Raw genomic sequence first — 15,216 nt, 5'->3', positions numbered from 1 at the left:
AAATCAAAAGTCATCTGATGTCAAAGATCATTGTGGATCCACAACTCATATCAAAAAATCACATGCAAATACCTAGAGGCCTTAGGCCTTCTACTAGCATGCAATCCAGCAACAGTTATTAAAAGTACATTGTCAAAATAATCAATCTCAAACATATCAGAGTATATGAAATGAGTCCTATTATGGCAATATACATCTATCCAACACGACCAAAAGAGTAGAAACACTATAATTTTGCAGTAGCAGCTTAAACTTCTGGAGCCTTCTATGACTGACCTGAACAGGAACTATCACTTGGAAAAGTGTTAAATCAACGGGACAATATAAAAGCCTCAGTAACCAACAATCCTACTTATCAAGCATATAAGCAGGTGCTTGTGAGGTGTCAAGTGAGACAATTGCAAATTCATAGTATTCAAACAAATTTTATATTTTCACTACATATAACAAAATAGAGTCAATAATCCTCTCACATCCCTTATATCCACCCACCTTATATCCTCTGACTAAACGCATGGGCGAAATCCTCATCCATGTGACTGATAATTAGACAAGCTAACCGATCAACTGATATGGGCCAAAATCCACAAAGCACAAGACCGGACCATGGATTCTCTTTCTAGTCTACTAGTGGGGTGTTAATACCCTATAATGAGTAATTGGGCCAAAGGACCAATCAGTGTATACCTGATGGCCCTATCACCTTATATTCTCAAATGTACATAATTCACCCCCTTATATCCTCTTTGGTATAATTCCCATCAATCAACATCCACCACTCCTCACACATCAATATTCAAGGTATTGTATTTATAATAAATTATCAGCATGTCAAAATCAATTTGAATTTCCAATTCCCAATTAATTCATAACACATGAGATCATTATAATTGTAAACACATATTTTGTGAAGAAAGTCTCACAAGACAATTTCACTGACAACATAATTTCACAGCTCATATCATAATTCAATAATATTTCATAAATCTCATATAATTACCAATCAATCACAAACAACCGATAAGCATGAGTAATAAATGAAAAATGGTTACCTCTCGTCTAACAGGACCAGGATTACTACAAAGTTAACCCCGTGCTCAAATCAACAATCCAATAGTTCAAATCTACTCAATCAATACATTTACATATCAATATACAAGCTATTTAATTAATTACTTGAGCGCGCGCGCGCGCACACACAGATATATATAAGTTTAAGTTTCTAATTCTATGCTAAAACTCCAAACTTCACATAACCCATAATTAAATCTTTTAGCACAAAATTAATATATCCAACAATCCATAATTTTCATTTAAACCTTTCAAAATATTTACTTTAATAAATATGTTTCTCAAATTTTTAAAACATGAAATCATCATATTTAAAATTCAAAAATTATCAAGCTTAAATCTCAAAAAATAAACCATTAGAAATTCAATTTACATCAAATACACTTAAGTAAATAATCTAATCAAAAGTTCTATAGTAGAAATATCATATTTTTCACAAATAAATATCTGTTTAACTAAAATAATTCATTTAAAAATATTATATCAATCAATAAATAAAACTAAATTAATAAAAATGATCTACTAAAGTAGTTTTACCATACTATACTCATCTATCACCAAAACTCAACACTTGCTTCAAATCTTAAATCCAAAAATTTTCTCTAAACAGTATAAAATTGATATCATTAGATAGATTTAGATGAGTAGAAAAGCTTTAATGAAGAGAGTTTGATGAAAAGAAATCATTTGACTTACCAAAATGATCTGTAAATATCAAAACCCTACTAAAAAAAAGAGTAGAGTCGCTCCAGAAAGGAGAAAGAAAGACGATAAAAAAAAAAAAACAACTCTTTCACCCCCCAAAGGTTAAAATAAATTTTTGAGGTAAATTCTAGTTAAAGACCTCATGTTAAAATGAGATAAAATTACAATTTATGACCCCTTTGTGTCCTTTTTCTTTGCATTTTCTTCCCTTTTTTCTGTTTTATTATTATTATTTAGTAATTTTCTTGTATACATATTTTATAAATCTTATGTTCAGTAATTCTCTTTTTTTCTTAAATAACTAGATAATAAAACTTATTTATTAAAAATTAAACTCCTTCTAATATTATTTAAATATTAGGAATAAAACTAGGATGTTACACAAGTGCTAAGAGATTTCACTATAATTTATGAATTTTGAAAAAATATAAATGGCATTAATTTCCTTACAAGATTTAAAATTTCCTCACAAAAGTTCATGTTGCACACAAACAGCCGAAGAAACAGAACTCATACTAATGTCATCATGATGTGATATATGTCGTGCATGTGTAGATGAGTGAATAGCTTATTGAGGAGTTACAGCCTTTCCATTTACAAGCACTTGTTCCGAAAAGTCCATACGTATAAACTTGAACTGGTAATGCTAATGTAGGATAAATACACATAATACAAAGGTGAATACTTAGTTCGAATGAATGTCTTTATTATATGGAGACACTAATTCATGTATTATTTAATTGAGTTAACTCTCGTACTTATGTTATTAATTGATAGGTATTTGATACAACTGTATCAGAAACACTTATGACAATTAAAACTACATAGCATAATGTTAAAGTATATACAAGTTTTTTTTCATTTTTCTTTTTCAAGTTCAAATATGTAATTTTTGGTTTAGAAATGCAAATACATTTATAAGCTATTTGTTATATATTGTAAAATTAAACTTTGAATGATTCAATAATGTTTCTTTTATACCAACTTAATAAGTATCATGTTAAGATTTTCTGATACTAGTTTTTTATCAACTACAACTCCATGCAAGTACATTCCTAATCTAATTTTACATAAAAAAACAAGTTTCATATTATTACTTAACCTATTAAGATTTTATGTTATGTTTGGCTAAAAGTAGAAAATAATAGGAGGAAAAAAATTGAGAAAAGAGAAAAGTAAGGAGATGTGATTTTCTTTTCCTATTCTTGGATGCAAAAAAAAAAAAAAAGAAAAAAGTGATAAATTTTTATGAATAATAATAATGTTATTTATTATATAAAAATATTTATATATAGTAAAACTTAGAATACTAATTATTTTCAATTTTCTCAATGTAATACCCCGCTGCCTCAATTTTCTTGGGTAGTAGAAGGGGATCCTCGCACGTATAACAATCCCACTTTAGATGAATACATAGAATATATTAGGAGAATAGAATAACATGTGTTACAAGAATATGGGAAAGAAAATTTACCTAGAGGAATAAAATCCAGGAGTTTTAAAGCAACATCAGATTGTTCTTACAATTTAGAGATTGTCATCTTTGTTCTCGAAAAAATAATTGTCTCGGGTGTGGTAAAGATCTTCAGTGACTTTGAAGGCTTCTGTTTTTATCAGTTGTGTTGCTTATCTTAGGACTATGATATCAATCTTGGAGTAATCTTTGAAATTTTTTCTTATGATATCTATAAAATAAGACTTGTCGATATTCGTTCTCTTCTGAATATTGTAATATTGCATGCAAACTATAGGTCATCTTTCAAAATCTATCAATATCTATGTTGTTATATTGATAATGGTGTTGGATTAATTATTAATACGAATCAAGGACTGTGTTGTAATTTACTATCATCTACTAAAGATTTATTATTTTCACATTTTAGGAAAATCTAAAAAAAAAATTTCATGAAAAGAATTTATGAGGAAGAAAAATATAAAAGTAACAACTTATATTATAATTATTGAGGGATATTCTAGACTTTTAACAGCATTTTATAAATGCCTAATTAAGGCCTGATTAGAAATTTGTTCAAAGTATAGGTCTAATTTTAAATTTTAGTAATTCAATTGGATTTAAATGGGATTCTCCCAAAAATTTTATAGTTATGTAAGAAATAGGTATGTGTGTTGCATCTCTTATTGAAATATCCTAGAAAGGAATCATGTACATGTCAACTAGATTCAAGCTTTGAATTAAGTTGACATGCATATGATTTGCTTTTAGGGTATTTTAACCAAATGTTGATATTTTAATTCATTTTCTTAAAGGAGTTTAGGAGTTTTTGCTTGATATTCTTCACATGAAGCTCTCTTTTTTCTTTCCTTTTGAACTGAGACTTTTAAAGCTTATTATGCCAAGTAATCCTTCAAATTATTTCAAGATCGAAAGCATGCAATGAAAGCCAATATTTCGTAATCCTTACACCACAAGCTTTCATTCTCACTTGCAATAAATAAGCTTCATAATACTCATTAGTACATGATAGAAACTTGGTTGTGTGGGATAGAAGTCTCATATTGAGTTGAATGAAAAACTGATATATTATTTAATTGAATTAATTCTCATGCATATTTTACTAATTAATGAGTATATGATACAATTGGTATCAGAGACGCCTATGACTATTGACAACCAATACGAAAGTATATATAAGTTTTTTTCTTTTTCAATTTAAAATATTTAATTTTGGTTGAGAAATGCAAACATATTTGTAAGTTGTTTGTTGTATATTGTAGAATTAAACTTTGAATAATTGAATGCTATTTCTTTTATACCTACTTGATAACCTTAGCCTTAGAGATTTTGATGCTAGCTTCTTTTTTTCGAGTGAAAAGGGATTTTATTAATATTTACAAGAAAAACAAAAGATAACAAAACATTCTCACTTAGCCTAGCGGTACATTATTATAAAAGGAGAGTGCTTCGTTGACTAGTCTATGGGCTTGAGTTTCCTCATGTTGAAAAGCTTCCTATTTCAGGCTCCCCAAAATTTCCAACAAAGCATATCGAAGAGAGTGCACCATAGTTGATTGGAGCTTCTTGAATTTAGGTTGTCTCCATCCATTGCTGGTAGGGTTTGTTGAAGAAACCTATTTGAATGTGCGCAGGAACGACGAGCTTCCAACAAGATATAGCCAAATTACAATCGCGAAGGCTGTGATTGACATCTTCCAATGCTTTCCCACAAATTTCACAAGTATCCGATTGAGACATGTGTCTCTGACTGATGCTGGCTTCTTTATCAACTATACCTGAAAGGAAAAGTCACTCCTTGAACGTCAATACAAGTAGATTCCTACTAATTTTATCTTTTTTTAAAAAAAATATAAGTTTCATATTATTACATAATATATCAAAAACTTCTATTATGTTATATGAAAGTAAAAAATAGGGGAGAAAAATTGAGAAAAGAGAAAACTGAGGGGGTGTGATTTTCTCTCCATATGCTTGGTTGAAAGGTAGAAAATAGATAGAAAAAAGTGGTCAATTTTTATGAATAATAGTAACCTTATTAATTATATGAAAATATTTATATATGGCAAAATTTAGACTAAAGTATATTTTTAGTTTTTTAATTTTATACAAGATTTTAATTTGGTCATATGTTAAAAATATATTTTTAGTCCTTCAACTCTAAAACCATTAATAGAAAATGATGATATTAAGATATTAAATATTAATAAAAGTACTAAAAACATACTTTTTAAAGTTAAAAGACTAAACTAAAATCTTGTATAAAATTATATATTTTTCCTAAAACTTAACATTTATTAAATAAAACAAAAATATAATTGAGTTTTTCTTCATTTTTCTTTTGTGTTTTTCCTTCCCCTCACTTTTTTTCACTTATCAAGTGTAGCATAAAAGACAAACTGCAATGCTCTAAAGACGAGAATGAGCGATACAAATATAATATTTAATCCAAAAATATAATTCTTCCTTCATTATATTAATTGGTCCTTTTTACTAATGCTAACAGGAGTAGGAATTGTTTCTTTATTACTATTATCTATATGAACTAATTCTTTATTAGTTTCCAATATCGGTGGTATGAGAAAATGAGATAAGGAACCCATTGATCACACTAAAATGAATTCTAATTAACAACGCTAAACTTATTATAGAATTAAAAGAACCAAGATTTTAGTTGGCAAAAAAAAGAACCAATTTTTTTTTTCTATTCCCTTAGTTAGTCAATGCTTAGACTCAATTAAAAAAAATAAAAATGAGTTGGGTGTTCAACTGAGTCCTACCCAAAGTCCAAAGCTCTCTTTTTTTCACTCATGCAAACTTTTTTTTTATAAAAAAGGGGCCCCTTTCGTAATATTGTAAGAAAATTGATTTTTTTTTCCCTCCTCCTTCTTCTTTCATGTAACTTTTTATGTTATATATATAAGGTTAAAAATTATATACACATATATATATAGCTTGCCCACTGACTGACAGAGGAATAATTCTTTTGGTAGAGAAGGGGTTTGAAAGTTTAAAGACAACAAAAGGGGAAAAAATGGTTCTATGTTGATTTGCATTAACAATTAAACTCATATTAAGTTCAATAAATTTTTTTAAAAAAAAATAAGAAACCTTTCTACCAATAAATTGGACACCTCTTTTGCCAATAAAATTGAACTATTTAAATCTATTCTTTCTAGGTAAAAAATTAAATAGGATATCTTTGGTTTCAGAAAACAAGATACATTTTAAGTTGAATTATCGTTGACATGATTTGTATTACTTAAACATTTATTTTTATGATTTATATTATTATGTTTGTTTTGATATCAAAATTCAACCTAAGTTTTATAGGTAATCCCAAGTTAAGTAAAAGATGAGAGTTGTATTAGACTTTTCACGGCTAACATAAAACTGCATCAAATCTTTACGATATAGATCAATGAAAAATTTTTCAACGAATTTATTGAGCCAAACATTTTGGAGTTAATAATTTATCTAAAATTTTAATTGTTAATAAAACATAACGAATGTACAATTTTTATATTCAGATGAGACAAAACTAGTTATTCTTGTGTGCCTTTATTAAAAAAAACATTTTTTTAATCAATTTGTTAATGCTCATTTGATAGCTCCAGGCTAAGTCAATTGCCACCATACAACTAGCATTTTGACCGTTCAATTTGAAAATTTAATTAAAAAATATTGAACCATTGTGAAAGCAGATTGGTCAATCAACAAAAAACATTTTCTTAAATAAATAGACTTGTGTCTTGAAATATAATAATATAAGAAATTTTAAAATGTAGATATATTTTTAATCCCTTCTTGTTTGGTTTGGAAGGTAGGGGCCGGGGACCGGAGAGAGGTACTAAGTCCTAAACTATTAAATTTTTTGTAATTATAATTTACAATTTATGCATACATTTTTTGTAAAATTATAAAATAGCAGCCAACTTAACAAATTTTAGTCCTTACACATGATCTATGATTTATGAGAAGCATAATTTTAAAATATTGTCAACTTAGAATGGTTTCCATTATACACACTCTCGACACTCCATTCAGTACCTATTATAAGCATATAATATTAACTTTATATAAATTAATCAAATTAGTTAAAATTAGGTACTACCTCCTATATCTTCTAAATAGAGGAGCTAAAAAAATTAAGAGGAACTAAATAAAGATATTGTTTTCGTTCTAAATATAAGTCTAAAGTCTACTTCCAAATCTATAATTTTTTCTTCAAGATATCCCTAGTGATTGCACATATTAAAAAGTCTTCATCATGAGATAATTCTAATGCACATGATTACAAATGGCAGCTTAAAAAAATCAACACATATCTGTTACCAACAATGATCTTAACTAATTTCATTAATAGCCACAAATAAAATTATTTATTTACCTATTATATTTAATATCAGAGGTAGTATTTCTTATGAAATATTAAAATTACCCTCAATAAAAGTTAGTGGTTAGAAGAGTTTAATTAATTAGTGAGGAAGTTTTATAATTAGTTAAAAACATTAGGAAGTACATGGTTTTCAACTTCTAGTTTTTATATGACTATGTCATTGGCTTGGATTTTAGCATTGTCTGTCCTTTTTACAAGTTAATACTCCTCCGATACTTAATATAGAACTCAATTGTTGAGTTGATTTTGATCCTAAATATAAAACTCATTTCTCATATTTATCAGCTTTCTCTAAATTACCCCTATAGATATTCTCTCAACCATAATTAAGTAAAAGAAGAGGAGGTATTAAGAAAGATGATTATAGTATTTTAGAAAAAATGTGTCACATTTCTTATAATTAACTAACTTACCTAACTTCCTTAATATCATCAAATTAATTAAATAGGTCTTATATTAAGTACCCGAGGACTATAATTTTTTATTTTTCAAAATTTGATTCTAGTTTTATTTTTTGCAATTTGAAACGGTTGTTTTTGTCTCTCAAATTTAATATCATTTTGACTTTTGTCTCTACAATTTGAAAATAAAGATTTTGGTTCCTAAAATTTAATTTTATTTCGGTTAATATTTTCTAAAAATCACTATGACTGATTTTAAATTTAGATAACAAAATCAAAATCATGGTAATAAATTGCAAGGACCACACCTTTTGACCAACGCTGTGTAGTTCAGTGCCGACTATTTTGGTCGTGTTCATTCTAGCATGTTTTCGTTACAGTTGCACACCCAGATGCAATGCTTGATCCAATGGAGGCAGTTTCACTTTCATTTGATTTGAGTATTCATCAGACCAATCGCTGTCTTTGTTCCCTCCTCATCTCTGAATTTTTCTTCTTCCCTCTTCACTCTTCACACTGGTTCCCTCTTCGCCATTAATATCACAAACGCCTTTCCGTTTTCCTCTCGATAAGTCTCTTTTCTCGCCGAACAAACATCTCTTTCATCCCCTCTCAACAGTTCTTTTACTGTGGAATCTTTGCTTGAAAATTCGCCCGTGCTCTTAGACAATCATAACTGCACATCTTCCTCACTCCTCACTCATTTTCCCAGAATTTATGAGCCCAATAAAAGCCAAGTTGAACCGTGTTTAGTATTGGTGTTTCTAGGGCTAAATTACGAGAAAATGTTTGGGGCGAATCGGAATCATCCTTTTGCCCGCGGGTCTTTGACAGCTGTATTGGTCTCTCGTAACCCAAATTTTCCTTGTTTTCTTCCACACATTCTCTTACCTTCTGCACATTGTGTCTCCACATTGGCTCAATTATGCAGTCCCCCACCTCACCTTCCACCTGTCTGTAACAATGCCTCATCGAGATTGTGTAAAGTTGTAACCATCTAACCTTTTCTTTTTTTCTCTCTTCTTTATCTTATAGATAAGAGATCTTGACCTTATTGGGCCAATCTCACATGATATCAAAAGAAAGGCCATGTCAATACTCTGAGGCCTCCAGTCTTTTTCCCAATCTGATGAGCACTAACTATTTGGCATAAGAAAGAAAATCTTCATCAACAATTATTGGCTTGGTTGGTTGAGGTAATTTGGGTTAAGCTTGAATTTCACCCAGTAATTTTATCTAACCTACAGTAAATAATATTTTCTTGATGTCCAAGCATTATCTTTTTTCTAAGCTTTTGGATTAAATGATTGAGCTGGTAGGGGGAAAAAGCAAAAGTTAGGACTTCCATGTGCAAAGTTTTTATATTGATAAATTTCTTTAGTGGTCAGTTTTTTCTAGAAGATGTTTTAGCGTTTATGGATTAATTCATGCCTTCCTCTGAAAACTTTATTTTTTTTCCCTTAAAAAAATGATCAATCCAAGCTCAAGTCTCAAGTTATTCATTTTTTATGTTGATATTATGTGAATTTATAATTTGGATCCTTAAGTGAGTAATCTACAAGGTACTTGTGAAGGGGGAAAAAAAACCTTAAACTCTCTTTAATTATTTTCAAATAGTGACTTTTTTTTACATCACGTTTATACGTTTCTCTTCAACTCATGGATAATTGCGTGAATCTGTTATATATTGTTTAGACTTTAAAACTCTTTTGGTTTTCAAGGGTTAATCAAATACCTTGCTTTAAATGGACATTTTGGATGTAATACTTAATTCTGTTCTTTCAAGACTTCTAATATGTGATTTGGCGCTTTAATCGTCAGTGATATATTTTTGTTGACATATATCATCATAATAATTATTCTTATGTACCAGAATAATGAAACTAAATTCAACTGCAAAAAAACAAATTCGCGTTATAGAAGGATGGGCCGCTTGTCCTTGCCATGTTTGATATTTTCTCATAAATAGCAGGGCCAACTGGAGGGATGGTTTTGTAATTTCACGCCCAACAGACATATGAACATGCTTGCTACAGTTGAGAAAACCAGAGGACCCATTGAACTGAAAGGAATTTCTCATGCCTCATTAAGAGGCTCCCTAAATGAAAACAAGATAGTTCTGCCTTTTTTTTTTTCATTATTTTTATCTATTTTTTCTTTTTTTCTTTTTCTTTTCCTTCTTTTTCTTTTCTTTCCTTTCTTCTGTGTAATGCTTGCTCTTGAAGGCCCACATTTTGAACAGAGGGAAAAAAAGGGTGGGAATTGTGAATGATTGGTTTCACCCACAGACCTCTTTTCTGAGTGCGTATGTAGTTTCAGCTCCTCCTGATAAGTAACAAAGAAAAGAAAAACATCTGCATCTTTCTGCATTTTCTGATGAAAATCAATCTCGACCTTCTGGGTATCTGATATTATAAAGAATGTTTGATGATTTCAAGGCTTTATTCTTTCTGAGTTTTCTGACATCACTAGCACTTGTTTCAAAGCACCTAGCTCCCTGAATTGGTGGTTCTTGTCCTTTTCAACGAATTTTTGCAGGATTTCATGAGATGGGTAAGCAATCAAACTTAGATCTCACTCCAAATCTGCTTAACTTTCATCATGCTATCCACTATCTTGACTTGTGTGCATTGCCGTTTTGTTTACTTTAATGTTAATGGGCACAGCACTTGGCCTTCTATGCCACTACTTCTGCAAAAAGTTAAATCTACGACAAGTTCTGCAAATTATTTGTTTGTTTCTTCACGAGTTCAATGCTCCAGTCTGTAACGTACAACTTCATTGCTTAGTTGCCTATTAGAGACATTTAGAAGATTTACAAGAGGGGATTATCTAATGGGCATATTATCAGATCACAGAAATTGTAGTTGTTCTATGTGAGATTGTTAAATGGCAAAGAGGAAGAGCTGGTTTGGTTTCGTGAAGAGGCTGTTTGTATGGGACGCACAGTCCAAACCAGAGAAGGTAAAAGTAAAATCCTCAGCCTTTTTCTCTGTTAATTCATTCTGAAATGATTCTTTGTAACTAATAAGACTCAGCTTTTTCTCTTTTCCTTAATTCTGAAGTAATTCTTAGTGACTGATAGGACTCAGCTTTTTCCTTTTTTTTACCCCAGAAAGAGAAAAGAAGGAAATGGATCTTTGGAATTGGAAGGCTAAAGATAAAGAGATTACCTTCTATTACAGCTCCACCAGCAACACAAAAAGAAACAAAACAAGAGGTTGAAAAGCTCAATAATGGCAATCAATGTTACGAAGAAACTGAAGAATTACAAATTGTTAACTCCAGAATTGAGGCTCCTCAACCCACATCACAATGCCATGGCAAGATTGAAGAATCTTCAGCCATCAAAATTCAAACTACCTTTCGGGGTTATCTTGTGAGTTTGTTCAAGCTCCTTTTTTCCCCCTGATAGCTTAAACAACTTTTTTCCCATCATGTTTATCTTTTCTGCTAAATGCTCACAGATGAATTAGGAAAGTTTCATGAAGTATAATCAAGTACTGAAAAACCGTAGTTGAACAAAATTTCAGAGGGTGAAACTGCTAGTTTAAAAGATTACGTTTTCCTTAATTAGTACTTTCAAAAACAAGAATGAGATGGCTCAAGACTTTAAGAGAAGAAATCACTCTAGTCATCCTTCTTTTGGAAAAAAAAAAAAATCCTAATTTAGTCTGAAGAATTAATCCAATAATCTCATCATTTTTTAACCGGTATGACATTACAGGCAAGGAAGGCTCTAAGGGCATTGAAGGGAATAGTGAAGCTACAAGCTATCATTAGAGGCAGAGCAGTAAGGCGGCAAACTATGAGCACCCTCAAGTGCTTGCAGTCACTCGTTGATATCCAGTCACAGGTCTGTGCCAAGAGACTCCAAATGGTTAAGGGAAGATGGGATTATGATGAAAACCAAGAGATTCCAAGTTCAAGGGACAAGATAATCAGGGTAATCTTACAAGTTCTCTTCTCATTGCAAATTCTAAAGCAAATTCTACCTCTCTTTTCTCAAATCATGGAAACTTATAAAAGAAGAGGAAAAATGATAGTCTAGGAGTCTTAAATTTATATTAATGACAGTTGGATGCCTTGAAGAATCAAAATTTCTCTTTAGAACTCTAGAAATAAATTATTAGTGTATCCTGAAATGATTACTCTTGCTCCTCAAAGTTATAACATGATCTTCATGCAAGAGTTTTCGATTTAAAGGTTTGTAATTTAAAGAAGATCGGGTTGTAACTTTAAAGAACTCGGGACGGTAACTTATTTTCGTGGTTCTTAAGAGGTCTGTGTGACATCAGGAAAATAAAGTTATAACTTTAGAGAGCATGGTAACTTTAAGAAGCATGAGTAGAGAAATTTTGATTCATTAATATAAGTTATAGGTATTTAACTGACATATTTTTCTTAAAAATGATTTTGAAGATTACACAACCTTGTAAAATGTGAATGCTGAATTATAGATTCGTTTTTCAGATGGATTCAAACGGTGAAAGGAGGTGGGATGACAGCATTTTGTTGAAGGAAGAGACAAATGTTTCTCACATGAGCAAAAAAGAAGCAGAAATTAAGAGAGAACGAATGAAAGAATACTCGTTCAATCATCGAGTAAGCTCTTGATTCTTGTTTTTGGTTTCTCATAATCATAGTATCCTCGCACGTAGAAAAACTCAGATTGTTAAAGAAAGATGTTACTTTTTCTAACTAAGCTAACCTTTTGGGGTAAATCTTTATATTTTTCTTAAATATCAATTTTTTTCATTACCATACCTAGGTTCAAAATCATGCATATATATAGTTCTGATGCTAAATTTACTTTACTTGAAATATAATCCCAGAGATCAGCAGAATCAGAGAGAAAGAAGGTAAATGGAAGATTGAGGTATTGGATGGAGCAGTGGGTAGATACTCAACTTTCCAAAAGTAAAGAACTTGAGGATCTGGATTCAGTTTACAGTTCACATTACGGAGCAGGGGAAGAAGATGGAAGAACAGGAAGAAGACAGCTACTTCTGAGAAATATTCAGAGTCAAAGGCAAAATCAGATTGAAGGCCTAGGCCTATATTCTCCAAAACTTGCTCCAGTAAGAAAACTTTCTCCTCACAGAAGGCAACATTCTCTGGGAAATGATGAGCTTTCAAGCCCTTCTGTACTTCCCCCATACATGGCAGCAACAGAATCAGCCAGAGCAAAAGCAAGATCTTCAAGCTCCCCAAAACTAAGAACGGTGAATGTGGATCCAACAAAACTTGATGGGAACTCACCATGCAAAAAGAAGCTATATTTTGTATCTTCTTCCATTAACCAGCCAAGATCTCCAAGTTTAAAGGCAGTCTCAGGACCTATTAGAGCAAGCAGGACAATGAAGGATCTCAGCATCAACTCTGATAGCTCATTTCTGTACGGATACAATAGAGGTAAATTGCTTCAGGCGTTTTCTGTCAAGGTTTCCTTTGAGAACGTGTTGTGATTTTATTGGAGAATGTGTTAAAAAATTATTAAAAAAGAAAAAAAAAAACTAAACCTATTTTCTTCTTTCTGTAGATTGGGATGGGCCAGGTATTTTCAAATGAGGCTTTGGATCCTGATGCTGCTTGCATTAACAGAACCCTGTGGGTTTTGAAGAGAATGACTCTGTTCCTTACCTTGTAAATTTTGAGTGGATATAATTGTTTTTTATTTGTGTGAACATCAATGTCAAGATTGGCTGCCGAGGGGAAAACAAAGGCTCATGCCTCGTCTGGTTGTGGTTGGGAAGGAGAAAATCAACTCCTTTTGTTGCTTCTCTTCATAACGTTTATTGTATCTTTGTAATTATTATCTAATAGTTTTTTTTATTTTATATCTCCTAGGACTTTTAAAAGTGAAGATGTTAAGTTAATTATACACTGTTGCATAGTTTTTATTTTATTTATTAATCTTATGTATGTCTGTTTGCATGTATATCAGATTCTAACTCTCGTATGGCGTTGACGTGAAAGCAAGTTTTTTTTCTAATTATAATTGACCATTATCATTTTAAAAAAAAAAATTAAATATATAATGAATTTCTTATTTCAAATTGTCTGGTAAATATGATAAATTAAACTTATCATGTTAAACTAGAAGATTTTTTGGTCTTTTAATCTCTAGAACCCACCTAACCTTTTTTTTTTTTTGGTGAAAACCTTTTTTTTTTAACAAACGGAAAAGACATTTATGTACGAAGGCCTCATGGTGTTAGGTGGGTGCCAAAATTGGGGTTGTTGAACGTCAAAAAAGTTATGGGCCTTTGTGGTGACCCAAAAATAAGATGGGCCACTTACTCAATGAAAATTGGATATGCGAAGGATTTATCTTTCTTCTGATTGTTCATTAGGCTCTTTAATGTTTTTTTTTTTGAAAAGTTGTATCATGATTATGTTATATAAATAGATATTTAAATACCATGGATGTATATATCATTGAAAATTTAATTATAATTAGATAAAAATATGAATAAAAATAAATTTTCTTCAACTATCAATAATATTTATACTAACATAGCATCATGCATTTGCAAAAGGGCAATGAAATGATTATAAACTTGGAAAAAAATTGTATTTTCTTATCCTGTATATATTTATAATAACATAACATCATGTTTTAATGATTTTTCAAAATTTGGATAGAGTTTACATTATTAAATATGTGGGAATGGACTAAAACATAAAATGAGAACGGTAGAATAAATCCTCTCACCAAATAAACTCGGAAAATTGTATTTTGTTATCCTGTATATATTAAATAATTTTAAATAATTTAAATTTTTTATATATATTTTTGAAACTTTCAAATCAAATAAAATAATCTGGCCGAAAAAATCAAATCAAGTAAAAATCACGTGCCCATATAATAATGACAAATCATATAAATAAACCATAAAATCATCACTCACTATTTTATTATGATGTAAATAAAATGTCACATGAAACAGACATTCTATTACTAATTATAATATCATTATATAAATAAAATATTTAATTTAATTTAATACTACCTCCGGTCCTTAATATAAGACCTTGTTTGAGTTTTATCTTGGTCTTAAATATAATACCTCAATCTACTTTGTCTCTCATATTTATATATTTTTTCTCAAAGTAGTCTTTCTAGCAATAATAATCCTAGCTAATACACTAGATTAGTAAGG

The 15,216-nt window shown here is 30.3% G+C and overlaps 1 protein-coding gene across 5 annotated transcripts; it reads left to right on the top strand.

The window, feature by feature from the left end:
* The first annotated feature begins 7,650 nt into the window (after positions 1-7,650).
* On the top strand, positions 7,651-13,702 carry LOC114719308 (protein IQ-DOMAIN 14). Of its 5 annotated transcripts, XM_028904794.1 has the most exons (8): positions 7,651-7,661; positions 10,506-10,603; positions 10,902-11,014; positions 11,166-11,429; positions 11,778-11,996; positions 12,524-12,655; positions 12,886-13,465; positions 13,593-13,702. In XM_028904794.1, the coding sequence occupies exons 3-8, from the start codon at positions 10,940-10,942 to the stop codon at positions 13,619-13,621; spliced, it is 1,299 nt and encodes a 432-aa protein (XP_028760627.1). In that variant the 5' UTR covers positions 7,651-7,661; positions 10,506-10,603; positions 10,902-10,939; the 3' UTR covers positions 13,622-13,702. The 5 variants fall into 5 exon arrangements, with proteins under 5 accessions (XP_028760627.1, XP_028760629.1, XP_028760628.1 ...); XM_028904796.1 differs by lacking the exons at positions 7,651-7,661; positions 10,506-10,603 and adding an exon at positions 9,197-9,246; XM_028904795.1 differs by lacking the exon at positions 7,651-7,661 and having other exon boundaries at positions 10,288-10,603; positions 10,909-11,014.
* The last annotated feature ends 1,514 nt before the right edge of the window (positions 13,703-15,216 follow it).

This window comes from Neltuma alba, unplaced genomic scaffold, assembly GCF_004799145.2.
Source record: "Neltuma alba isolate B1F8T4 unplaced genomic scaffold, ASM479914v2 tig00011902_pilon, whole genome shotgun sequence".
NCBI classification, from domain to species: domain Eukaryota; kingdom Viridiplantae; phylum Streptophyta; class Magnoliopsida; order Fabales; family Fabaceae; genus Neltuma; species Neltuma alba.
Note: the sequence above shows the minus strand (reverse complement) of the source record. Positions and strands in the feature narration are given on the sequence as shown.